Source organism: Schistocerca americana, chromosome 5, assembly GCF_021461395.2.
Source record: "Schistocerca americana isolate TAMUIC-IGC-003095 chromosome 5, iqSchAmer2.1, whole genome shotgun sequence".
NCBI lineage: Eukaryota > Metazoa > Arthropoda > Insecta > Orthoptera > Acrididae > Schistocerca > Schistocerca americana.
Genome location: NC_060123.1, coordinates 450,763,099 through 450,788,415, shown reverse-complemented (window position 1 = coordinate 450,788,415; position 25,317 = coordinate 450,763,099). Strand labels below are relative to the sequence as shown.

Here is a 25,317-nt window from a genome sequence, read left to right as displayed (position 1 = left end):
AAGGTGTGCATATTGAATACCTATGAAAAAGTATGAATAAAAGCTTTGTGAGTTTATCAAAAACAAAATTCATTGCATATGTTAGTTTCAGAATTATAGACATGCCAAATCAGAGGATTCTTTTTGACACACCCTGTATATCACAAAAAAACCACCATTATTTATTATTTTTGGTTCACTGAAAATACAATAAAATTGTATGTGACACACCACATAATCGTGATTTAATTAGTTTCCTTATCAAAATATACCTTTCACTCACACAAATGTTGAACCAGACATAGATATCACTTTTTCAGTCTCATTATAGAGATGTGAAGCTCCTCCAAAAGAAAACAGTAAAAGTCTTGTACAGTTTTAACGTAAAAGAATTTTTATTTTGATCGGGAATTACGCTGGAGATTAATCAGTTCCATTTGAAAATTCAGAGGGGGTGCTTTCAACTGGAAAGGAAAATGCCCTCAGTATTATCTCAAACATAAATGGGAGATTGGCAGTATCATGAAAATGTTTAGAAAACTGTTCCTGAATTTCTTCCAGCATGGAAATGAAGTCTTCAAAATTAGCGTTTTAACACCAGAGACATAAGGAAAATGGCTAGTGTTTCTTGTGTGAAGTTGTTCCTTCCACAATGTGATTGTGATTTTCTTTTGAAATGCATACACTTTTCCCATCAGTTCAAATATAGGCCTAGTTGCTTCATACCTTGAAATACATTACTACAGATGCTCAAGTGTGCAGTCAAGTCAACTAAAAATTTGTAGTCTGCAATCCATTTTGGATTTTCTGATTTTGGTCCCTGCTATCCATTTTACTACAGAAATTGAACAATAACAGGTCTAAAACCAAATAATTGTTCCCGGTACGCCCTTCGCCTTAAGCAACGTACTTCATAATAGTAAATAATGTCTCCATACTAATCATTTAATTTCATCAAAAACTGTTGAAACAGTCTAATAACACATTCCACTTAGAAAATGTGCATTTTGGGCCAGCAACTTAATGACATCCTCCGTACCTGCAGGTTTAGAACAAAGAGTTTGCTCAACAATGCTACAGCAAACCTATTTTGTTGTAACCCCCCCCCCCCCCCCCCCCCAAATCACCAGCACTCCATCGATAGTACTGAGAACAACATGTTCCAATTCAGGTCAATGGCTTCAATGGCCTCTTCAACGGTTTTGAGCAGATTGATCCCTCTCATTGTGTCTGTCAATGGCACCAATGTGTGAACATAAATTGCAAGTCGTGCCATGTCTGAAACATTGGTCGACTTGGGGCAAGAGTGCAATGGCATTGTCAGTTACTGCCTGTAGACATCCGCTGCCATTAGTTACGCAGAGAGTTATTGTTTGTTGTGAAAGACTAATTTTGCAAAACTTCTGTAGCTCTCCAGGATTTGCTTGCTGTGCAGCACTGTATCCTCTTAGATTCACCAACTTGTTTACTTTTTAATTGCCAACTAAATCTTTAAATTCCATGTGTGTTGTGCTGTAATGCCATTCTATAGCAAATTTGCAGTGCCCAGCAATTATCTTGGTGCATAATAGACATTGAGAACTATCATCCTTCTCTTTGAAAGAGGACTGTGATTCACATGAGGTTTTAAAGACCTTTGCCAATGGTTCACTAGACTCCCTCTTTTTGAGTATGTGATTCATTGCAACAGTTGTACCTTTAAACTTTGTTTAAACCATGAGCAAATAGTGAGGAATAAACAGCATTGGCCCTGTGATTCTGCCAAAGTGGAGAAAGCTGTGTTGATCAAAAAATCTGCACCATATGCTGGAAGAAACAGTGGCACATCACACTGCTACATGAAATGCCACTTCATGATTAGTAGTTCTGAGAAGGACCAAGCAAAGCCAAGAACTGCCAAGTAGCGGTGAGGTAGGCTGGGTCATGCCTCATGTGCACATCAACATATTGTGCACACGTGCTATTTTGCAAGATTTGGTTGACCATGTTGTAGTACCTGGTAGGAATCTTCCCTCAAATATCACGGCTTTGAAATTTCAGTGGCATATAGCTGAAAGGTCTGCATTTTGCTGATGTAGCCCAAATAATATTAAATAGGTGCCATTAACTGGAATGTAACACATTTGATTTCTACATGAGCTTTCTAAACTCTGCTACACTTTCAAAAGCAAACAATATAGTTTCCTTTATCAGCTGATTGTCCATGCACTTCAAAATACTCAACATGTCTTTGTTCTTCCAGTATGTGGGTAACTTTAAAACAGAATTAAACGATTTCAGTAACTGATATTGAACTGGCTGACAAAAATACACACATCAAAAAAAGTTTTGCATCACCCCGCTTCCCAGAACTCCTGAAGATAGACGTTGACTGTGGATATTGTATCACAGACACACAGGAGGTCCGACAGCTGATCAGTTCCAGTCATTCCACCAGGAAGCAGTTACATGGCTCATGTTGTCTGTAGTTCAACCATGTCTAGGTGGTCAATATTGCAGTTTGATCACATCCGCATTGTTACTTTGTGCCAGGAAGGGCTCTCAACAGGGTAAGTGTCCGGGCATCTCTGAGTGAACCAAAGCAATGTTGTTTGGACATGGAGGAGATACAGAGAGACAGGAACTGTCGATGACATTCCTCGCTCAGGCCGCTCAAGTGCTACTATTGCAGTGGATGACCGCTACCTATGGGTTATGGCTCGGAGGAACCCTGACAGCAATGCCACCATGTTGAATAATGCTTTTTGTGCAGCTACAGGATGTTGCGTTACAATTCAAAGTGTGTGCAATAGGTTGCATCATGCACAACTTCACTCCTGACATTAATGGCAAGGTCCATCTTTGCAACCAAGACACCATGCAGTGTGGTACAGATGGGCCCAACAACATGCTGAATGGACCGCTCAGGATTGGCATCTCGTTCTCTTCACCGATGAGTGTCGTATATGCCTTCAACTAGACAATCGTCGGAGACGAGTTTGGTGGCAACCCAGTCAGCCTGAACACCTTAGACACACTGTCCAGCGAGTGCAGCAAGGTGGAGGTTACCTGCTGGGATGGCATTATCTGGGGCCCGACATATGCTGTTGGCGGTTATGAAAGGTGCTGTAACGGCTGTACGATACGTGAATGCCATCCTCCGACCAATCGTGCAACCATATCAGCAGCATATTGGCAGGACATCCATCTTCCTGGACGACAATTGTGCCCCTATCATGCACATCTTGTGAATGACTTCCTTCAGGATAACATCATCACTTTACTAGAGTGGCCAGCATGTTCTCCAGACATGAACCCCATCGAACATGCCTGGGGCAGATGAAAAAGGGCTGTTTATGGACGACATGACCTACCAACCAATCTGAGGGATCTACATCGAATTGCGGTTGAGAAGTGGGACAATATGGACCAACAGTGCCTTGATGAACTAGGGGATAGTATACCGTGACAAGTACAGGCAAGCATGAATGCAAGAGAATGTGCTACTGGGTATTAGAGGTACCAGTGTGTACAGCAATCTGGACCACCACCTCTGAAGGTCTCGCTGTATGGTGGTACAACATGCAATGTGTGGTTTTCATGAGCAGTAAAAAGGGCGGAAATGAGATTTATGTTGATCTCTATTCCAATATTCTGTACAGGTTCCGGAACTCTCAGACTGAAGTGATGCAAAACTTTTTTTGATGTATGTATTTATTTTTGCGTACTCCATATCAGTTCATTTCTTGCACTAATTTGTTCTGTTAGAAATCTTGCATGACCCTGTTATCTTGCAGTATCCTTTCCACTGGTGTGTATGAAAGTAAGGCATATTCCATAAGTGTATTCGTTATTTAATGACAAGCAATTTTTGTTATGACTGCAAATCACAAACTTTATATCGATATTGAAAAGTACATTTGTAGTAAAACAGCCACATGACCAGGATGGAGATAGAGGGATCATCATTACCCAAAAGTTGACAAGTTTTTGCTTACGTGATTGCTCTGTGGTGATATGGATATGACTTGGCTTTTACATTGCTTGCCAAACAATTTATAATTGAATTTATTAACTTGACTAAGAAAAAATGTTCTGGTATTTAAATGTTGTCTTTGGGATTGCATAGCAGTAGGTGCACACTTGACTATAAAATACTGCATATATATAGTTGAATGAGTTACATACAGATTTCAGTGTACAAATAACTTTTTCGTAATACATTGCCCCACCTGTGTGTAGTAATAGGAAAACCCTTTCCAACATTTAGCTTTTAATTCAGTGCTCATACAGAGTACGTTTCTAGCATTTGTAGACTTAGAGAAAGCTTTTGACAATGTTGACTGGAATACTCTCTTTCAAATTCTGGAGGTGGCAGGGGTAAAATACAGGGAACGAAAGGCTATTTACAATTTGTACAGAAACCAGATGGCAGTTATAAGAGTCGAGGGACATGAAAGGGAAGCAGTGGTTGGGAAGGGAGTGAAACAGGGTTGTAGTCTCTCCCCCATGTTATTCAATCTGTATATTGAGCAAGTAGTGAAGGAAACGAGAAAATTTCGGAGTAGGTATTAAAATCCATGGAGAAGAAATAAAAACTTTGAGGTTCGCCGATGACATTGTAATTCTGTCAGACAGCAAAGGACTTGGAAGAGCAGTTGAACGGAATGGATAGTGTCTTGAAAGGAGGATATAAGATGAACATCAACAAAAGCAAAACGAGGATAATGGAACGTAGTCAAATTAAATCGGGTGATGCTGAGGGAATTAGATTAGGAAATGAGACACTTAAAGTAGTAAATGATTTTTGCTATTTGGGGAGCAAACTAACTGATGATGGTCAAAGTAGAGAGGATATAAAATGTAGACTGGCAATGGCAAGGAAAGCGTTTCTGAAGAAGAGATATTTGTTAACATAGAGTACAGATTTAAGTGTCAGGAAGTCTTTTCTGAAAATATTTGTATGGAGTGTAGCCATGTATGGAAGTGAAACATGGACGATAAATAGTTTGGACAAGAAGAGAACAGAAACTTTCGAAATGTGGCGCTACAGAAGAATGCTGAAGATTAGATGGGTAGATCACATAACTAATGAGGAGGTATTGAATAGGTTTAGGGAGAAGAGAAATTTGTGGCACAACTTGACTAGAAGAAGGGATTGGTTGGTAGGACATGTTCTGAGGCATCAAGGGATCACCAATTTAGTATTGGAGGGCAGCATGGAGGGTAAAAATCATAGAGGGAGACCAAGAGATGAATACACTAAGCAGATTCAGAAGGATGTAGGTTGCGGTAGGTACTGGGAGATGAAGAAGCTTGCACAGGATATAGTAGCATGGAGAGCTGCATCAAACCAGTCTCAGGACTGAAGACCACAACAACAACAACAACAACAGAGTAATGGCAAAAGTAACATTAAACATCAGTTATTGTACCCTTCATAACCATAATATAAATAACTCACAACTTTGAATATGGAACATTTTTTGTATTTCAAATTATTACTTGTTTATGTTTTTCCCATTTGACTCACTTTATGGGAGAGTGTATGGCTTAATGGTCTTAATTTGTGACAGTTCTTAGAACTTTGTTTTCTTCTTCTGCCACACATCTAGGCCAATGTGTTCTGTGCAGGAAAATTGTCAAGCTATTCCATGATTTAGATTCAATGCAAAACACTGGTTTCCACAAAATTGATTAGCTCACCTTACAAATAGATGGTAGGAACGCAAGGGCAAACTGCATTCATTAGTATCATATATAGTAAAGCAGTAACTTGCTCAGACCAAGCTTTAGATTGGTAACAGCTTTATAAACTGTGATAGGTTACTTTTGCAACAATCATATAAACTGATATTACAACATATTGATTGAGAACAACTGTGCGTTGTAGTCTGAATTGTTTGACATATAAGACAGTGTAACATATTCACATCATTTCTTTAGTTCTACGAAGATTGGACATTCCTTGCTAAGAATAGGTGAATACCCTAGTGAAAGGGACACTGTTTCAGTGGATTAGATGGTTTTTGATCAGGTGTATCCTTATGTAGATAACAGATGACCAGTCAGCTGCTTCTTCTGTGATTTAGAGGTAGTATATTTCACTAGATCCTACCCTAATCATTATAATAATGTTGTTCCTACAGCTTCTACCTACTGATTTCCATCATTTCAGACTTTCAAAAATAACTGTCATTTTAAGCAATTAGTGTTTGATATAGATGTTAACAGAACCGTTATGGCATAGCTTCAGATTTTATATGTGCAAGCATTGAGTTTTTGGTGCTGTGGCACTACTTTAATTTTGCTGTTTATTTTGGCTTTTAGGAATATTTTCAAATCTCTGTTCTGTGCACCAGCATAAACTTACATATAGATTTGATATATCTCTCTCCCCCATCCCCCCTCCTGCCTCCCCTCTCCCTCCCCTCTCCCTCCCTCCCCTCTCCCTCCCTCCCCTCTCCCTCCCTCCCCTCTCCCTCCCTCCCCTCTCCCTCCCTCCCCTCTCCCTCCCTCCCCTCTCCCTCCCTCCCCTCTCCCTCCCTCCCCTCTCCCTCCCTCCCCTCTCCCTCCCTCCCCTCTCCCTCTCCCTCCCTCCCCTCTCCCTCTCCCTCCCTCCCCTCTCCCTCTCCCTCCCTCCCCTCTCCCTCTCCCTCCCTCCCCTCTCCCTCTCCCTCCCTCCCCTCTCCCTCTCCCTCTCCCTCCCTCCCCTCTCCCTCTCCCTCCCTCCCCTCTCCCTCTCCCTCCCTCCCCTCTCCCTCCCCTCTCCCTCCCTCCCCTCTCCCTCTCCCTCCCTCCCCTCCCCTCCCCTCTCCCTCCCTCCCCTCCCCTCTCCCTCCCTCCCTCCCTCCCCTCCCCTCTCCCTCTCCCTCACCGAGTGAGCAAGTGAAGGAAAGAGATGTGGAGTGGGACTGGAGGTGGGGGAGAAAGTGTTTGATGCTGGGAGGGAGGCAGAGAACACCCACCTTCACTGGTGTACTGAGAACAGACAAAGAAAGGAGCTGTGAAGAAGAGGTGTGAGTACATGAGGAGAGAAGTTAAGAGCATAGAGCAGGGGCTCAAGGTGAATTGGAACAGTGGTTAGTGGAGATTGAAGTCTGGAGATTACAGAATTGGAGAATGTGTTGCAAAGACAACTCCAGTCTGTGTGATTCACAGAAGCTGCTGTTGAGGAGGGAAGAATTCATCAGATGGCATGGGTCATAAAGCAACCATAGAAATAAAGCTTGTGCCTACCCACTTAGGAGGGGGGAACAAAAAAGGGAAATTCATCATAAGACTTTATTTCTTAATTAATTTAATTTTATTTTTTATTTATTTATTCTTTACGCCTTCCAGTGATTTTTGTTTTACCTCCTCCACAGTGTCATGTCCCTTTTGTGTCTGGGGAACAAAAAAAAAAAAAAAATCCCAGGGTATAGATCTGGTGAGGAGGGGGCTGGTGGACAATTGGTGTCATGCCGATTTTGGACCAAAACTGCTTTATGTGGTTCAGCACATTGTCATGATGGAAGAACCAGTCACCTGTGCTCCAAAAATCTGCCCTTTTCTTCCGGATACTCTCCCTCAGTCTTTTCGAAACCTCCAACTAGAACACCTGGTCGACAGTTTGACCAGGGAGAACGAATTGCGCGTGCACAACATCTCTGCAATCAAAGAAACAAATGAGCATTGTCTTGATATTTGACTTCACTTGTTGAGCTTTTTGGGACAAGGAGAGCCACTTGTCTTCCACTGGCTTGATTGCTGCTTTGTTTTGGGGCATATCCATATCATGATGATTCATCATCAGTAATAACCTTGGAAAAAAATTTGGGGTTCTCTTTGAGCTGATTTTGAAGGTCAAAACATGCCGGAAGTCAGTGCTCCCTTTGTTCATCTGTGAGAAGGCAAGTGACAAATTTGGCTGCAACCTTTATCGTGTGCAAATCTTCAGATACCTCTGAATTGAAGTCCACGATATTCCAGAAATCTCACAGAATTGATCAGTGGTTCGGCGAAGGTCTTCATGAATGAGGGCATTGATTTTGTCAACGTTTTCGTCACTTCTTGACGTTGAGGGGTGTCCTGAATGGGGTTGATCTTCAGTTGACATTTCCCCATTTTTAAAATGTGAAAACCACTCACTCTAGTTTTACTTAGGGCAGCATCCCCATAAGCAGTCTTAAGCATTACACTAGTTTCTGCAGCACATTTCCCCAACAGAAAACAAAATTTCACAGCTGCGCCTTGCTCTCAGCAATCTGCCATCACATTTTTGCAAAAACAAAAAAGTTATTTTATTAAAAACTTTCAAGGGCAAACCGATGCACTCACAGTAACACAACCTCGCACACTGACTCAGGCGTGACTGTAATGTACATCTGGTTGAACAATGGATTCCTCCACTCTTCCTCCCCACCACAACTAAATTCTGTTACTTTTAGGTCCCCCCCTCGTATTTCCCCACTTGGTGGTTAGCTCTGCTCTTGGCCACAGTTTAGTAGTGGCCAACCATTCGGGTGTACGCCCAGTTTGTGATCATGCATATGTGAAACACTTTACTGAAGTTGCAACAGAGCTGGTACATATGTGACATTACTGGCTTCAAAGGTGGCCCTGCCTCTGATAAAGTAGGATTGGCATAGGGTGTTCAGGGTGTTGTATTGGACAGCTCTTCCACCTGGGTGTGACCCATTTGGCAATGGGTTGAGAATAGAAGTTGTCTCGTGCTAGAATGAACTCACCAGTGCCACATTCCTGTCCCATGTAGCCTGCTTTCTCTCCCTCTAAACTGTCAGCCACCCTTCCCTAATGCTGCTTACGTCCTCGTTCCTCCCCTCACCCACTCCACTTGACAAGACTCCTTATCCAAGTGAAGCTGCAGTGCATGCACATTAGTCAGCTGGGATAATGTAGCCATGCAGGGGTGTCTGTGTGTGTGTGTGTGTGTGTGTGTGTGTGTGTGTGTGTGTGTGTGTGTGTGTCCTACACAAATCTGAAGAAGAATTCATCTGAAAGCTAGCAGCATTCTCAGTCAATTCAATGCCTCAACTTTTCAGAGAGTTGTTATCTTGCATTACTTATATCCCACCAAGGTCTTTCCATTATCATATTCAGAATTAAAATTAAATGGATAGTGGCATATGTTTGGATGAGTGGCACAGTGAATTTGTTGACATTAATGCCCTGTTGCTGTAAATACTTTCGCCTATTTACAAAGTTTTTGAACTGTAAACACATTAGAAGCCTCTACAACAGGACATCGTAACTTTCACCACAGTAAAACAAATGCTGAGTATTATATTTGCACACATCTAGCTAGCAGAATCTTATTCAAACATTCAGCAACTTTGTTACGCATATTAGAACAAGATAGTAATTGGTTTGCGTCATTGAGCCTTTCCATTTGCGAAGGCAACAAATGCTTACTTTCAAATGTGGATTATTTAGTTTTTCATGATGTATGTTACATAATTATTTTATACAGAGAAACTGGGATTGCTCATTTTGAAGTTTCTTGTTTTTGTTAAGTTATTTACATACATTCTAAGGACATTGTTTTATAATTTCATGCAATATTATACTTGTGTAATAATGAGAAGCTTGGCTCAAACTGAAGACTCATCTTAGCTGCAGAGAAATATATCTTTTATCTTCTTCATTAACCTCTAAAATTCATCTTCTGAACTAGATTTTGTCCACAATTTTTCTGCAGATGAGGAACATCCGCACAATGATAATGGATGAATTGGAATCTGCATTAGCACAACAAGCTCCACCACCCGTCCAGGAAGACCCGTCGCTGTATGAATTACCTCCACTTATCATCGACGGTATCCCTACGCCTGTCGAAAAGATGACTCAAGCACAACTGCGAGCCTTCATTCCTCTGATGCTCAAATATTCGACAGGGCGTGGGAAACCAGGGTGGGGTCGTGAGTCGACGAGACCTCCTTGGTGGCCCAAGGAACTACCTTGGGCAAATGTGCGTATGGATGCGCGCACAGAGGATGAGAAGCAAAAGGTTAGCTCACAACTCCTTTCCCCTTGCTCCCACTTGATTCATCCTTCTGCTTAGGAGTCTTTGGAAAAGGTCCAAGGAAATTGTTTCCAGCACCTCACCATTCAAGTTTTTAGTTGCATGTTAATCTCTCTACGGTTCTTAAAAAGATACCAATTTAATGATTTTTTCTTTTAATTATAGTATTTCTCTTTTCAAAATTAATTTGTTATGTACTCTGTAATCAATTGTTGGCAGTAGCATGGACAGATATGCAAGTATTGTGACCAGTTCATAAATACTCTCATGAAACAAATTTGTCATGAATCGCAAAAGAAAAGAAACCTAATCCTTCATCCAGTACAGTGATGAAATTTTTGTATGAGTTGTCCCTGTTGGTTCAATTAAGTAGTGGCAATAGTAGTTTTTGGTGGTTTTGTGGTAGCAAAAGTATTAGTAAGCATTAATTGATAGTCTGTAGCACACAGCAAGCAGATATAATGTGTGTAAAACTAGTTTTCCTTGTGTTATTGCTGACAATAGTTAGTTTTGATTGAAAGCAGCAAAGACTGCAGCTTTAACTTTTAGCAGCTATTGTTTATTTGGCATGCAGTTCCCACATCCTTATTTACATGTAACTGTTGTTACTGAATCACACTTTTAAGTGTTTCTTATGAATTCAATGGTACCCGCCCTACTTGTCCGTCAAACTCTGGCGGGCAGTGCTGGGAGCGTGTACATCTGAGATGCAGTGCCGCAATTTGCAGATATCGTGGACACATGCTCTGCGCCAAATAGTCATCAACTGCTACAAGTACCATGGGAGGGAAGATCTGCTCCCTGCATTCAGTGAGGATGAAGAGGCCAACGGGACTGTGACAGCGGTCGTTTCTGGCAGCTCTTCTAGTAACACTGGCTCAGCATCACTTGTGGGCACTGCTGCTACCAGTACTGGTACTGCGACCATTGTGGGAACAGCGAATAGGAGTTCAGTGTCTGCTGCAACACAGGCAACAGTACAGTATATGTTTTCATATTTGATCTGTGTAATAGATTATGTAATGAGAACAGATATAGTCTGTGTTAAACATCTAAATGTGTGAAAATTTACAAGCTTAAATGTGAATGAGAAGTATTTCTCAGGAGTATTTAGACAGGCAATAGATGTTTATTTTTCTCTTCTGCTGTTAAATATCTTATACAGGATCAAGTTATTTGATTTTACATTATACTTTACAGATTGCTTATTGTTCCTGTTCAGTAGAACTTAGCAGTGCTAATGTCCAAGTCCATAGTTAAAGTTCATCCAATATATGCCATTAGACTACTGTACTTGGAAATAAGCCAGTTGTTTTCAGGGTTAAATGAACAGAGTCCGCAAGTCTTCTTTTATTGTGCTTACAAATTCATGTCATACCTGTTTGCTTCAGATGTTTTATTGTCTTGTGTACAAGTGAGCAGCAATAATATAAAATAAACAGCAAGCTAGGTGAGAAAAAATTTATGATCCATGCAAGAAAATGACCCATATTTCGAGCTAGCAGCACAATTCCGCAATGAGGCACTTGTCTCCAATTAGTAATCAATAAGTATTTGGCAGGGATCTGATGATACTGTCCTGTTTAATGCTCCAAGGAGGTCATTACAGGGAGTAACACTTGTATTTGGCTACAGAGTATACAAAAAAAGTTTATTTTATTGTTGTTTGACTAAACCTTGAATTAGCTCATATAATATAAGTCTATTTTATCGTTGAACAATTAAACTAAGATTAAATTGTGAAGTTACTCGTACAACTTTACCTTGGTAACATAAAGACAGTTCTCCTGTACGTAGGTACAAAGTATGTCGCAGACCCGCTTGTGTTAAAAAAAATCTGCACACCTGCTCAAGGCATTCTGCATTTACATAACAGATTATACTTCAGAGGTAGTAATAAAGGAAAATAAGACAAGGTTCTGGGCTAGAAGGATATCCATTAGGAAAAATCGAACAGTGGAGACTCCAGGTTGTAATATTAAGAAAAGGATAGATTGCTGATCGCCATAAAGATAACCCATTGAGTTGCAGGCAGGCACACAAAAAAAGACTGTTAAACATTGTAGCTTTTGGCCAAATTCGCCACTCCCCCCTCTATCCCCCCTCCCTCCCTCCCCCTCTCTCCCTCCCTCCCCCTCTCTCCCTCCCTCCCCCTCTCTCCCTCCCTCCCCCCCTCTCCCTCCCTCCCCCTCTCTCCCTCCCTCCCCCTCTCTCCCTCCCTCCCCCTCTCTCCCTCCCTCCCCCTCTCTCCCTCCCTCCCCCTCTCCCCCTCCCTCCCTCCCCCTCTCCCCCTCCCTCCCTCCCCCTCTCTCCCTCCCTCCCTCCCCCTCTCTCCCTCCCTCCCTCCCCCTCTCTCCCTCCCTCCCTCCCCCTCTCTCCCTCCCTCCCTCCCCCTCTCTCCCTCCCTCCCTCCCCCTCTCTCCCTCCCTCCCTCCCCCTCTCTCCCTCCCTCCCTCCCCCTCTCTCCCTCCCTCCCTCCCCCTCTCTCCCTCCCTCCCTCCCCCTCTCTCCCTCCCTCCCTCCCCCTCTCTCCCTCCCTCCCTCCCCCTCTCTCCCTCCCTCCCTCCCCCTCTCTCCCCCTTTCTCCCTCTCTCCCCCTCTCTCCCTCTCTCCCTCTCTCCCCCTCTCTCCCTCTCTCTCCCTCCCTCCTCCTCTCCCCCTCCCTCCCCCTCTCACCCTCCCTCCCCCTCTCACCCTCCCTCCCCCTCCCTCCCCCTCCCTCCCCCTCCCTCCCCCTCTCCCCCTCCCTCCCCCTCTCCCCCTCCCTCCCCCTCTCCCCCTCCCTCCCCCTCCCTCCCCCTCTCCCCCTCCCTCCCCCTCCCTCCCCCTCTCCCCCTCCCTCCCCCTCTCCCCCTCCCTCCCCCTCTCCCCCTCCCTCCCCGTCCCTCCCCCTCTCCCCCTCCCTCCCCCCTCTCTCCCTCCCTCCCCCTCCCTCCCCCCTCTCTCCCTCCCTCCCCCTCCCTCCCCCCTATCTCCCTCCCTCCCCCCTCTCTCCCTCCCACCACCTCTCCCTCTAACCCTCCCTCCCCCTCTCTCCCTCCACCTCCCCCCTCTCTCCCACCCTCCCCCTCTCTCCCTCCACCTCCCCCCTCTCTCCCACCCTCCCCCTCTCTCCCTCCCTACCTACCCCCTCACCGCCCATCTTTCTCTTCCTCCCTCCCCCCCTCTCTTTCTCTTCCCCCCTCCCACTCCCCCTCTCTTTCTCTTCCCCCCTCCCACTCCCCCTCTCTCTTTCTCTCCCCCCTCCCACTCCCCCTCTCTCTTTCTCTCCCCCCTCCCACTCCCCCTCTCTCTTTCTCTCCCTGCATCCCCTCTCTCGCCCCCCTCTGTCCCCTCTCTCGCCCCTAGAGTAATCTTTGGCTAAAAGTCTTTTCAGTGTGCCTGTCTGCAACTCAGTCGGTCATCTTTACAGTTAGCAGCAGTCTATCTTACATCTAAATCTTCATACTTACTCTGCAATTCATACTTACATGCCTGGCAGAGGGCAATGGATAACTCTTATAATGTCATATGTCCAGGTGAGCTGCAGTAATATTAAATAAAAAGTGAGCTATGTGAGGAAAAAAAAATTAAGATACACACAAGAAAATGACCCAGATCCGAACTGGCACAACAATCTCAGAGTGAGGCAAATGTCTGCAAAATAATTAGTAATCAAATAAGTTTTTGAAAGGGATCTGATGCAACTATGCTTTTTAATGCTCCAAGGGGTCATTACTGGGGGTAACATTTTTGTGTTGCACAGAGTGATAAAACGAAAGTTTTAATTTTTGTTTTATGAAACAGTTATTTTGCTCATACAATATAAGTTAATTTTGTTGTTGTGTGATTAAATTAAGATTAAACTGTGAATTTCCTAATACGTTTACCTTGGCAAAACATAAGTACAGCTATTCTGTGCATGTGTAAAAATTGTGCCACTCATCTGCTTGAGTTATGAAAATCCTGCCCTGTCAAGGTTTAATAATCATAGTTATTGTAATATCTTGCATTTATGTAGCAGACTATGAGTTTGCATTTGGTGTGTGTGAGATCATACATTGCTGCTTATGAAATTTAGCTAACACATTGAATTTTTCTTTAAACTCAGGAGGAGGCCAATATGTATCTCCAATCTCAAGAAAATCGATTTTATATAGTGCATTCAGTTCTACCCACGTGCGTCGAAATAAAGCAAAAGAGAATTATTCATATAACATTTACTGCATCTCCTAAACAGTTCAAGATATCGAAACTATTTTTGGAGAAATGACAACGTGCTTCATTGATAGCTTGTGAAATGAGGATAGTGAAGGAATTCCGTAATTATTTTCATACTGAGGATGTGCTTTTTCATAAGCTGGTGACTTAAGTTGCTCTCTTTATAACCCACTGTTTCAGGATTCTGTTTGCAATTGGAACTGCACTGGGATGTTAGTAAGGTGACACTGTGTACACTCCACTGTGTCAGTGTAGTGAAAGGGAAAGAAGATGAGGGTTTGTGGACAGATAAGTGTAGGGTAAGATAACAGCAGCAGAAAATGGTACAACAGAAGTAAGATTGTTTATGAGCAGGAAGGCAGGACAAAGAATGAGTTACTGGGAACAGTTCAGTGATACTGCTGTTCTCATCATAGTCAACAGCAAACCAACACCTACAACAGTAGTTTAGATATACATGCTGACGTCGCAAGCTGAAGATAAAGAGGTATATGAGGATGTTAAATGGGTGATTCAGTACATAAAGGGAGACGAAAGTCTAATAGTCATGGGGTATTGGAATGCGGTTGTAGGGGAAGGAGTAGAAGAAAGGGTTATGGAGGAATATGGGCTTGGTATTAGGAATAAGAGGAGAAAGACTGAGTTCTGCAATGAATTTCATTTAGTAACAGCAAATACTCTGTTCAAGAATCACAAGAGGGGGTGGAATACTTTAAAAAAGGCTGGGAGATAGGGGAAGATTTCAGTTAGATTACATTATGGTCAGGCAGCAATTCCAAAATCAGATATTGAATTTAAGGATTACTCAGTAGCAGATATAGACTCAGATCACAATTTCGTAGTGAATGAGAGTAGGCTGAAGTTTCAGAGACTAGTCAGAAAGAACCAGCACACAAAGAAGTGGGATACAGAAGTACTAAGGAATGAAGAGAGACGCTTGAAGTTCTCTGAGGATATAGGTACTGTGTAATGAGTTGTTCAGTAGGCATTTCAGTTAAAAAGTAATGGACATCTCTGAAAAAGGTAATCGCAGAAGTTGGAGACAAAAATGGAGGTTTGAGGGAGTAGCTGTGAAGAAACCCTAGGTAACAGAAGAAATAATTGAGTTGATCGATGAAGGAAGTATGTACAAAAATGTTTGGGAAAATCAGGAATACAGAAATAAGTCTAAATAAATAGGAATGCAAGGAAGCTAAGGCAAAATGGTTGCAGGAAAAGTGTGAAGAAATCTAAAAAGAAATGATTGCTGGAACGACTGATTCAGCGTATAGAAAAGTCAAAACAACCATCGGTGAAATTAAATGGAAGGGTAGTAACATTAAGAATGCAGTGGGAGTTCTAGTTCCATTGTTAAACACAGAGGAGAGAGAGCAGGTAGGTTGAAAGAGTACGTCGAATGTGTCTGTGAGGGAAGACTTGTTGACTCCAATTACAAAGGGTTTTAAGGAGGGATGTAGCCTTTAGTCCTTACCATTCAATTTGTACATTCAAGAAGCAGTGACGGAAGTAAAAGAAAGGTTCAACAGTGGAATTAAAATTCGAGCTGAAAGGATATCATTGTTAAGATTCTCTGGTGACATTATCTGCAGTGAAAGTCAAGAAGAATTACAGGACCTGTTGAACGGAATGAACAGTCTAATGAGTACAGAATATGGATTGAGAGTAAATCAAAGAAAGAAAAAATTAAGGGGAAATAGCAGAAATGAGAACAGTGAGAGACTTAATGTCAGAATTGGTGATCACAAAGCAGTTGAAGTTAAGGAACTCTGCTACCTAGGCAGCCAAATAACTCACGATAGACAGAGTAAGGAGGACATAAAAAGCATTCTAGCACTGGCAAAAACAACATTCCTTACCAAGAGAGGTCTGCTAGTATCAAGCATAGGCCTTAATTTGGGGAAGAAATTTCTGAGAACATACATTTGGAGCATAGCATTGTATGTTAGTGAAACATGGACTGTGGGAAAACCAGAATAGAAGCACTTCAGATGTGGTACTACTGAAAAATGTTGAAAATAAGATTCACTAATAAGGTAAGAATGAGGTGGCTCTGCAGAGCATTGGAGAGGAAAGGAATATGTGGAAAGCAGTGGCAAGGAGAAGGGACAGGATGATAGGCCATCTGTTAAGACGTCAGGGAATGACTTCCGTGGTACTAGAGAGCAGTAGAGGATAAAAACTGTAGAGGAAGACAGAGATTGGAATATACCCAGCAAATAATTGAGGACATAGGTTGTAAGTGCTACTCTGAGGTGAAGAGGTTTGCACTGGAGAGGAATTCATGGGTGGGCCACATCAAACCAGTCAGAAGACTGATGACTCAAAGCAACTCCAAAGAGTATTTAAGGACAATAAGGTGTACACTGGAGCTTTCATCCTAGTGTTCCATGGAAATGTTTTGCATGAGAAACTCAAGGTTGTGGTTTATAGGTGCGACGTCAGATGCAATTGTCCTCCCCACGAGATGTTTTTGGTGTCAAAGTTTTGAACCCATGTCCTCCCACTGTTCTAAGGAGGCTACATGTGGCACATGCAAAAGGGCAACACATGAGGTCAGGCTCCCCCTGTTGTTTGCCAAGATCCAGTTTTCAAGAGAGTAGTAGTACAATGAATATAAAATGCTTGACCACCTGTCGTATAAAGATGATATGAAAAGGTATGAGTGGCTCCCCCCTATCACTACAATGTGAAATTTTGCAAATGTGTCGAAATCCACACAAGGCTGCAAACAGTGACTCCTGGTTCTACCCACACGTCAGTGTATGTTAGAGGAGGGGACTTCATCTCTTCGACACCCAAACGCAGTGCACCAGTGGTAGCCATACCTTGGGTGCAACCAGAGATGCTGTGTCCTCTTTCATCATCATCATCAGTGAAGGGGACACCTGCCAAGGTGCCCTGCTTCCAGGATGAAGCAGACCAGCAGTCTATCACCAACCAGTGGCTAAAAGCCATAGGCCATCGTACAATATGCGTTAGATGAGTATGTGCCAAGCAAGATCGTAAGAGATGGAAAAGAGCCACCGTGGTACAACAACCGAGCTAGAAAACTGATGCGGAAACAGAGAGAACTTCACAGCAAACATAAATATAGCCAAAGCCTTGCAGACAAACAAAAATTACGCGAAGCGAAATGTAGTGCGGGGAGGGCTATGCGAGAGGCGTTCAATGAATTTGAAAGTAAAGTTCTGCGTACTGACTTGGCAGAAAATCCTAAGAAATTTTGGTCTTATGTCAAAGCGGTAGGTTGATCAAAAAAAAATGTCCAGACACTCTGTGACCAAAATGGTACTGAAACAGAGGATGACAGACTAAAGGCCGAAATATTAAATGTCTTTTTCCAAAGCTGTTTCAGAGGGAGAGTGCACTGTAGTTCCTTCTCTAGATTGTTGAACAGATGACAAAATGGTAGATATCGAAATAGACGACAGAGGGATAGAGACCACGGGACCCCGAGCTAATGTGGCCTTCCTTCCTTTCCGGGCTGCATACCTTCCCTTTCCGCATCCTTCCCCATACCCCATCTTTGGCCCCCCTCACCTCTGGCTCTTACCTTCCCTTTCTCCCCCTCTGGAAGTATGGTTTGTGCCTACGTCCGGAGACGGACGCTTGTAAATGTACCGCATTCTTCGCCTTCCTTGCTTGTATGTCTTCATCCTTCCTTTGTGCTTCTCTTTTCCTTACCTCTTCTCTTTAACCTTTTCTCCGCTGCGGTGTTTGAGACCTCTCTTCTTTCCTTTCCCTTTCTCTTTCTTCCTCCCTGTGCGTGTCTGAAGGCCGACCCACACACTTCCATGCGTAGCTGGTGACAGGGTAACGCGTAATTCCCCGCCCCGGGTAGACAGGTAGGACACGTACGTACCCCCTGGTAACGGCCAGGCCCAGGGAGGGGTGAATACCCGAGCTGATACCTTCCGAAAGTGCCGATTTGTCCCTCCGTTCGTTTGTCGGGAGGTGTGACCTGAGGTGTGAACAATCACCTAAGGCGGGAGTGCCCTCAGAGAGGGCCCCCACAAGGGAGGAGCGCGCCATCGGAGACGCCGGTAATCATGGCGGATTCTTCCGCAATGGTTTCCTCACCTTCCACTATGTCTGCCCACAAACGTAAGTTCACTGAGTCTCAGTCACAGTCAGTTCCTCCATCGTTGCCACAGTTCCTTGTTGTTTCTCGGTCTGACGACGGTCATGACTTCTCCACGGTCAACCCTTTCCTTATTCAGAAAGGTGTCGACGCAATTGCAGGTCCTGTAAAGTCTTGTTCCAGATTACGGAATGGCACCCTGTTGTTAGAAACAGTCAGTGCCCTCTAGGCACAAAAATGGCTGCGTACCTCACTACTATACACCTTCCCAGTCCGGGTGGAACCGCACCGTACTTTAAATTCCTCGCGTGGAGTCGTTTAGACACGCTGCCTCGATGGATTGTCTGACGAAGAAATTCAGCACTACCTGTCTGACCAGGGCGTAACGGCTGTTCATAGGGTTATGAAAAGGGTTGACACGAACATCATTCCAACCCGCACTGTCTTCTTGACATTTGACAAAGTTCAACTCCCATCGACAATCAAAGCAAGCTATGAGATAATTTCCGTTCGCCCTTACGTCCCAAACCCTACGCGTTGCTATCGGTGTCAGCGGTTCAATCACACAAGCCAGTCCTGTTCCAATCCGGCCAAATGTGTTACATGTGGCAAGGATGCCCATGAGGATGCTTGTCCACCTCCATCCCCTCGCTGCATCAACTGTATGGGTGACCACGCTGCTTCTTCTCGAGATTGTCCCGTTTTTAAGGACGAAAAGCTCATCCAGGAAATTAGAGTAAAGGAAAAGGTGTCGACCTTTGCTGCTCGAAAATTATTCGCCAGTCGACAGCCCACCGTGCCTCAGAAAGGAAAATACAGCACTGTCCTTGCTTCTCCTCGGCCAACAAAGGAGGTGGCCACGCAGACTTGCGACCTCACCTTTAGTGCCACGGTTGTCAGATCGGCCAGCGCAAAGATCGCCCGTTCAACCTCACCACTTTCACCTGCCCACTCTCTGGCTCACCCTTCGTCGAGTTCTGCTAAATCTCGAGCCCAAAAGTCAGACACCAAGACCTCATGAAGAGTTTTTACGTACCGCAACTTCCCAACCATCGGTTCGTCCTTCATTTAAACATCATACTTCCAAGAAGGCTACAAAGAAACCCAGTTCCTCTCCTTCTCTGCCAAGGCGTGTCCCATCTACAGCACCACCTGGCAGAAATCGCCCTCGGCCATCCTCTGTGTCGCCGAGGCGCACTGCTGGCGGCCGCTCAACCGGCCGATCGCTGGTGGCAGGAGCTGCTCCTGACCAACCTATGGATCAGGATCTTCTGCCTTCGGCTGAATGAATGCCATTCCATGCTGTCGGTCGCAAGCTCTGAGCAGTCGTTGAGTTGACCGCGACCTTGGTCACATTCCTCCATTTTCTGTTCACCCTATGTCCATTATCCACTGGAATATCCACGGCATTCGAGCCAATCGGGATGAATTGTCGGTCCTCATACGATCCTACTCGCCGGTCATCTTCTGTCTTCAGGAAACAAAGCTGCGTCCCCATGACCGCTTTGTTCTCCCTCATTTTCAGTCCATCCGATATGATCTCCCCTCTGTTGAAGGCACTCCAGCACATGGAGGACTCATGATTCTTCTCCATGAAACTCTCCATTATCACCCAATCCATTTAAACACTTCCTTCCAAGCTGTCGCCGTCCGTCTTTCCCTTTCCGGATACACGTTCTCTCTATGTACTGTATACGTTCCATCGTCCACACCAATGGCACGAGCTGATCTCCTTCATCTTCTTGGTCAGCTTCCACCCCCATATTTGCTGGTTGGGGACTTCAATGCCCACCACCCGCTTTGGGGATCTCCACATCCTTGTCCACGTGGCTCACTATTGCTAGACGTCTTCCACCAAGCATATCTAGTTTGCCTCAACACTTGGGTCCCTACATTTTTGTCTGCCTCCACGACAAATTTATCTCATTTGGACCTTGCGGTCGGTACTGTTCCACTAGCTCGGGGCGCCGAATGGTTCGCTCTTGATGATACACACTCCAGTGACCACTTTCCATGTGTCCTTAGACTGCAGCCTCAACTGCCCTACATGCGCCCGCGACGCTGAAAGTTTGCCCAAGCCGATTGGACACTTTTTTTGTCTCTAGCGACTTTTGATGACCGTCATCTTCCCAGCGTCGACGATGAGGTCACACATATTACCGACGTTATTCTTACAGCTGCGGAACATTCAATACCACGCACCTCCGATTTGCCCCGGCGCCCCCCAGTTTCTTGGTGGAACGAGGCATGCCATGATGCAATACGTGAGCGGCGGCGTGCTCTCCGCGTTTTCCGCCACCATCCTACTTTGGCCAACTGTATCCGCTATAAGCAGTTCCGAGCGCGATGCCGTCGTGTCATCCACGATAGCAAGAAGGCCAGCTGGAAATTCTTTATTAGCTCATTTAACACCTTCACTCCCTCCTCGGAAGTTTGGAGTCGGCTTCGACGGTTCTCAGGTGCGCCTAGTTTCTCCCCGGTCTCTGGGCTCACTGTCGCGCATGACACATTAGTGGACCCCGTCGCAATTTCTAACTCGTTGGGTCAGCACTTTGCTGAGATTTCGAGCTCTTCAAATTACCCGCCAGCGTTTCTCCCGAAGAAACGTGCAGCGGAAGTGCGGCCTGTTGCTTTCTCTCCTCAAAATTGCGAAAGCTACAATACTGTTTTCTCCTTGCGGGAACTCCAACATGCACTCTCTTCTTCTCGCTCCTCCGCCCCAGGACCGGATGGTATCCACGTCCAAATGTTGCTGCATTTATCAACCCATAGTCTGCGTTACCTCCTTCGCCTTTATAATCGAATTTGGACCGACAGTACTTTTCCCAGACGATGGCGGGAAGCTATCATCGTTCCTGTTCCGAAACCTGGAAAGGACAAACGTCTCCCCTCTCGCTATCGCCCCATTTCTCTCACGAGTAGTGTCTGTAAGGTTTTGGAGCGTATGGTGAATTACTGTTTAGCGTGGTGGCTGGAATCCCGCAGTCTTTTAACACCTGCCCAATGCGGATTCCGAAAGCATCGTTCTGCAGTTGACCATCTTGTTGCTCTCTCCACTTATATCATGAACAATTTTCTCCGGAAACGCCAAACAGTAGCAATATTTTTTGATCTGGAGAGAGCATACGATACCTGTTGGAGGACAGGCGTCCTCCGCACACTGTTCTCTTGGGGCTTTCGAGGTCGGCTGCCCCTTTTTCTTCGCGAATTTATGGCACAGCGCACATTTAGGGTGCAGGTGAACACTACTCTCTCCCGTACTTTCTCCCAAGAAAATGGGGTACCCGAGGGCTCAGTGCTGAGTGTTGGACTGTTTTGCCATTGCCATAAATCCAATTATGGATTGTCTCCTTCCTGATGTCTCGGGCTCCCTCTTTGTGGACGATTTTGCGATCTACTACAGCTCTCAACGGACCAGCCTTCTTGAACGACGTCTTCAAGGATGTCTCGATCGCCTCCACTCTTGGAGCATCGAAACCGGCTTCCATTTTTCTCCCAGTAAGACCGTTTGTGTTAATTTTTGGCGACGTAAGGAGCTTCTTCCGCCCTCCTTACATCTAGGTTCTGTCAACCTTCCGTTTTCAGACGTCGCTAAATTCTTGGGTCTTATGTTTGACAGAAAACTGTGCTGGTCCTCCCACGTTTCCTATCTTTCGGCTCGCTGTCTGCGATCCCTCAACACCCTCCGTGTCCTGAATGGTACCTCCTGGGGAGCGGACCGAGTGGTCCTTCTCCGCCTCTATCGCGCCTTACTGCGCTCGAAATTGGACTACGGAAGCATAGTCTACTCCTCTGCTCGGACGTCTATTCTTCGGCGTCTCGACTCTATCCACCACCGTGGATTACGTTTAGTGTCTGGAGCTTTTTACACCAGCCCTGTGGAAAGCCTTTATGCTAAGACTGCTCAACCTCCGCTGTCCAATCAGCGAGCAGTCCTTCTGAGTCGTTATGCTAGCCATCTGTCTTCCATGCCTGCTAATCCAGCCCATGACCTTTTTTTCGATGCCTCCTTTGATGTAGGGTATGCAGGCCGCCCCTCCTCCCTACTACCACCGGGAGTCCGCTTCCGTCAACTGCTCCATTCTCTTTCCTTCCGCTTTCCTAAAACCTTCTTAACAACTTGAGGTACAGCACCTCCTTGGCTCCGTCCCCGGATCTGCCTGCTCCGTGACCTTTGTCACTTTCCCATGGATGGTACCCCCTCACTTGTTTATCGTCGGGCATTTGCTGTCTATGTGCACAAATTACGGACGCCACATTTATTTACACCGACGGCTCGAAAACATCATTAGGTGTAGGGAGTGCCTATATTGTTGGCGACACCCCAAATCACTTTCGGCTTCCCGACCAGTGTTCGGTTTATACTGCGGAGCTTTACGCTGTTCTCCAGGCTGTCCACTACATCCGCCGCCACCAGCGGATACAGTACGTTATCTGCTCAGATTCTCTCAGCTCTCTCCTCAGTCTCCAAGCTCTTTATCCTGTGCACCCTCTGGTCCACTGGATTCAGGACTGTCTGTGCTTGCTCCACCTGGGGGGCATCTCGGTGGCGTTCCTCTGGCTCCCGGGACACGTTGGTATCTGTGGAAATGAGGCGGCCGATATAGCGGCCAAGGCTGCAGTCTCTCTTCCTCGGCCAGCTATTCAATCGATTCCCTTCGCCGATCTACGGAGCGTTCTATGTCGACGTGTTATTCTTTTATGGCACATGCATTGGTCGACACTTACCCATAATAAATTGCGGGACATGAAAGCTCTTCCTTGTGCTTGGACCTCTTCCTCCCAAACGCGTCGTCGGGAGGAGGTAATTTTAACTAGACTCCGGATAGGGCACTGTCTTTTTAGCCATTGACATCTTTTAAGCGGCGATCCTCCCCCACTCTGTCCCCACTGCTCTCAGCTGTGGACGGTAAGATACCTTTTAATTGAGTGCCCCTATTTTAATCCGTTACGCTCCCGTCTACAGCTATCGCCTGATATATCGTCGATTTTAGCAGATGACACGCGCTCAGCCGACCGCGTTCTCAAGTTTATTAGTGCCAGTGAAATGACGTCAGTCATTTGAAGCCTTTTTTGGGGTCAACCAACCCCTTTCTGTAGTGGATTTTAAGCCTTCCTTCTGCTTTTAGTTTCTCCAATTTATGACTTCCGTTCGCATTGCTGCTGGTTTTCAATTTCGGCTTTTTACTGTTTCCTAAGTCACGGACCGGGCGCTAATGACCCTAGAAGTTTTGCGCCCTAAAACAAAAAAAAAGAGGGATAGAGAAACAATTAAAATCGCTCAGAAGAGGAAAGGCCGCTGGACTTGATGGGATACCAGTTCGATTTTACACAGAGTACGCGAAGGAACTTGCCCCCCTTCTTGCAGCGGTGTACCGTAGGTCTCTAGATGAGCGTAGCGTTCCAAAGGATTGGAAAAGGGCACAGGTCATCCCGGTTTTCAAGAAGGGACGTCGAACATATGTGCAGAACTATAGACCTATATCTCTAACGTCGATCAGTTGTAGAATTTTGGAACACGTATTATGTTCGAGTATAATGACTTTTCTGGAGACTAGAAATCTACTCTGTAGGAATCAGCATGGATTTCGAAAAAGACGATCGTGTGAAACCCAGCTTGCGCTATTCGTCCACGAGACTCGGAGTGCCATAGACATGGGTTCCCAGGTAGATGCCGTGTTTCTTGGCTTCCGCAAGGCGTTTGATACAATTCCCCACAGTCGTTTAATGAACAAAGTAAGAGCATATGGACTGATACAGTTCCCCACAGTCGTTTAATGAACAAAGTAAGAGGATATGGACTATCAGACCAGTTGTGTGATTGGATTGAAGAGTTCCTAGCTAACAGAACGCAGCATGTCATTCTCAATGGAGAGAAGTCTTCCAAAGTAAGAGTGATTTCAGGTGTGCCGCAGGGGAGTGTCGTAGGACCGTTGCTATTCACAATATACATAAATGACCTTGTGGATGACATCGGAAGTTCACTGAGGCTTTTTGCAGATAATGCTGTGGTGTATCGAGAGGTTGTAACAATGGAAAATTGTACTGAAATGCAGGAGGATCTGCAGCGAATTGACGCATCGTGCAGGGAATGGCAATTGAATCTCAATGCAGACAAGTGTAATGTGCTGCGAATACATAGAAAGAAAGATCCTTTATCATTTAGCTACAATATAGCAGGTCAGCAACTGGAAGCAGTTAATTCCATAAATTATCTGGGAGTACGCATTAGGAATGATTTAAAATGGAATGATCATACAAAGTTGATCATCGGTAAAGCAGATGCCAGACTGAGATTCATTGGAACAATCCTAAGGAAATGCAATCCGAAAATAAAGGAACTAGGTTACAGTACGCTTATTCACCTGCTGCTTGAATACTGCTCAGCAGTGTGGGATCTGTACCAGATTGGGTTGATAGGAGAGATAGAGAAGATCTAACGGAGAGCGGCACGCTTCGTTACAGGCTCATTTAGTAATCGCGAAAGCGTTACGGAGTTTATAGATAAACTCCAGTGGAAGACTCTGCAGGAGAGACGCACAGTAGCTCGGTACGGGCTTTTGTTGAAGTTTCGAGAACATACTTTCACCGAGGAGTCAAGCAGTATATTGCTCCCTCCTACGTATATCTCGCGAAGAGACCATGGGGATAAAATCTGAGAGATTAGAGCCCACACAGAGGCATACCGACAATCCTTCTTTCCACGAACAATACGAGACTGGAATAGAAGGGAGAACCGATAGAGGTACTCAAGGTACCCTCCGCCACACACCGTCAGGTGGCTTGCGGAGTATGGATGTAGATGTGGATGTAGATGTCATAAAAAAAGAATGTCCTCTTCTGTTCCAGCAGTTGGGGCAGGAAAACACTCGCAGAAACCTGAAATCTCACTGGGAAAAGAACATAAAATCGAAAATTAAGCCAAATTCTGTTCTTCTTGTCAGTCTTGTCTCCCATCTACCTAGAGGCTGCACATATGAAGAATCTCACTTTCAGGTGGAACATGACTCAGCAAAAAAGTAATTCATACTCTCATTTTCCATTCATGGCTTGC

The 25,317-nt window shown here is 44.9% G+C and overlaps 1 protein-coding gene across 7 annotated transcripts in view; it reads left to right on the top strand.

The window, feature by feature from the left end:
• LOC124616753 (DNA-binding protein P3A2) overlaps positions 1-25,317 on the top strand; it is a 127,727-nt gene that overhangs the window by 42,288 nt on the left and 60,122 nt on the right. For 6 of the 7 annotated variants that reach the window (XM_047145125.1, XM_047145122.1, XM_047145124.1 and 3 more), the window contains exons 7-8: positions 9,659-9,967; positions 10,696-10,959. In XM_047145125.1, the coding sequence (XP_047001081.1) occupies positions 9,659-9,967; positions 10,696-10,959 (573 nt within the window). The remainder of the gene's footprint in view (positions 1-9,658; positions 9,968-10,695; positions 10,960-25,317) is intronic. The other variant, XM_047145127.1, reaches the window with a different exon arrangement.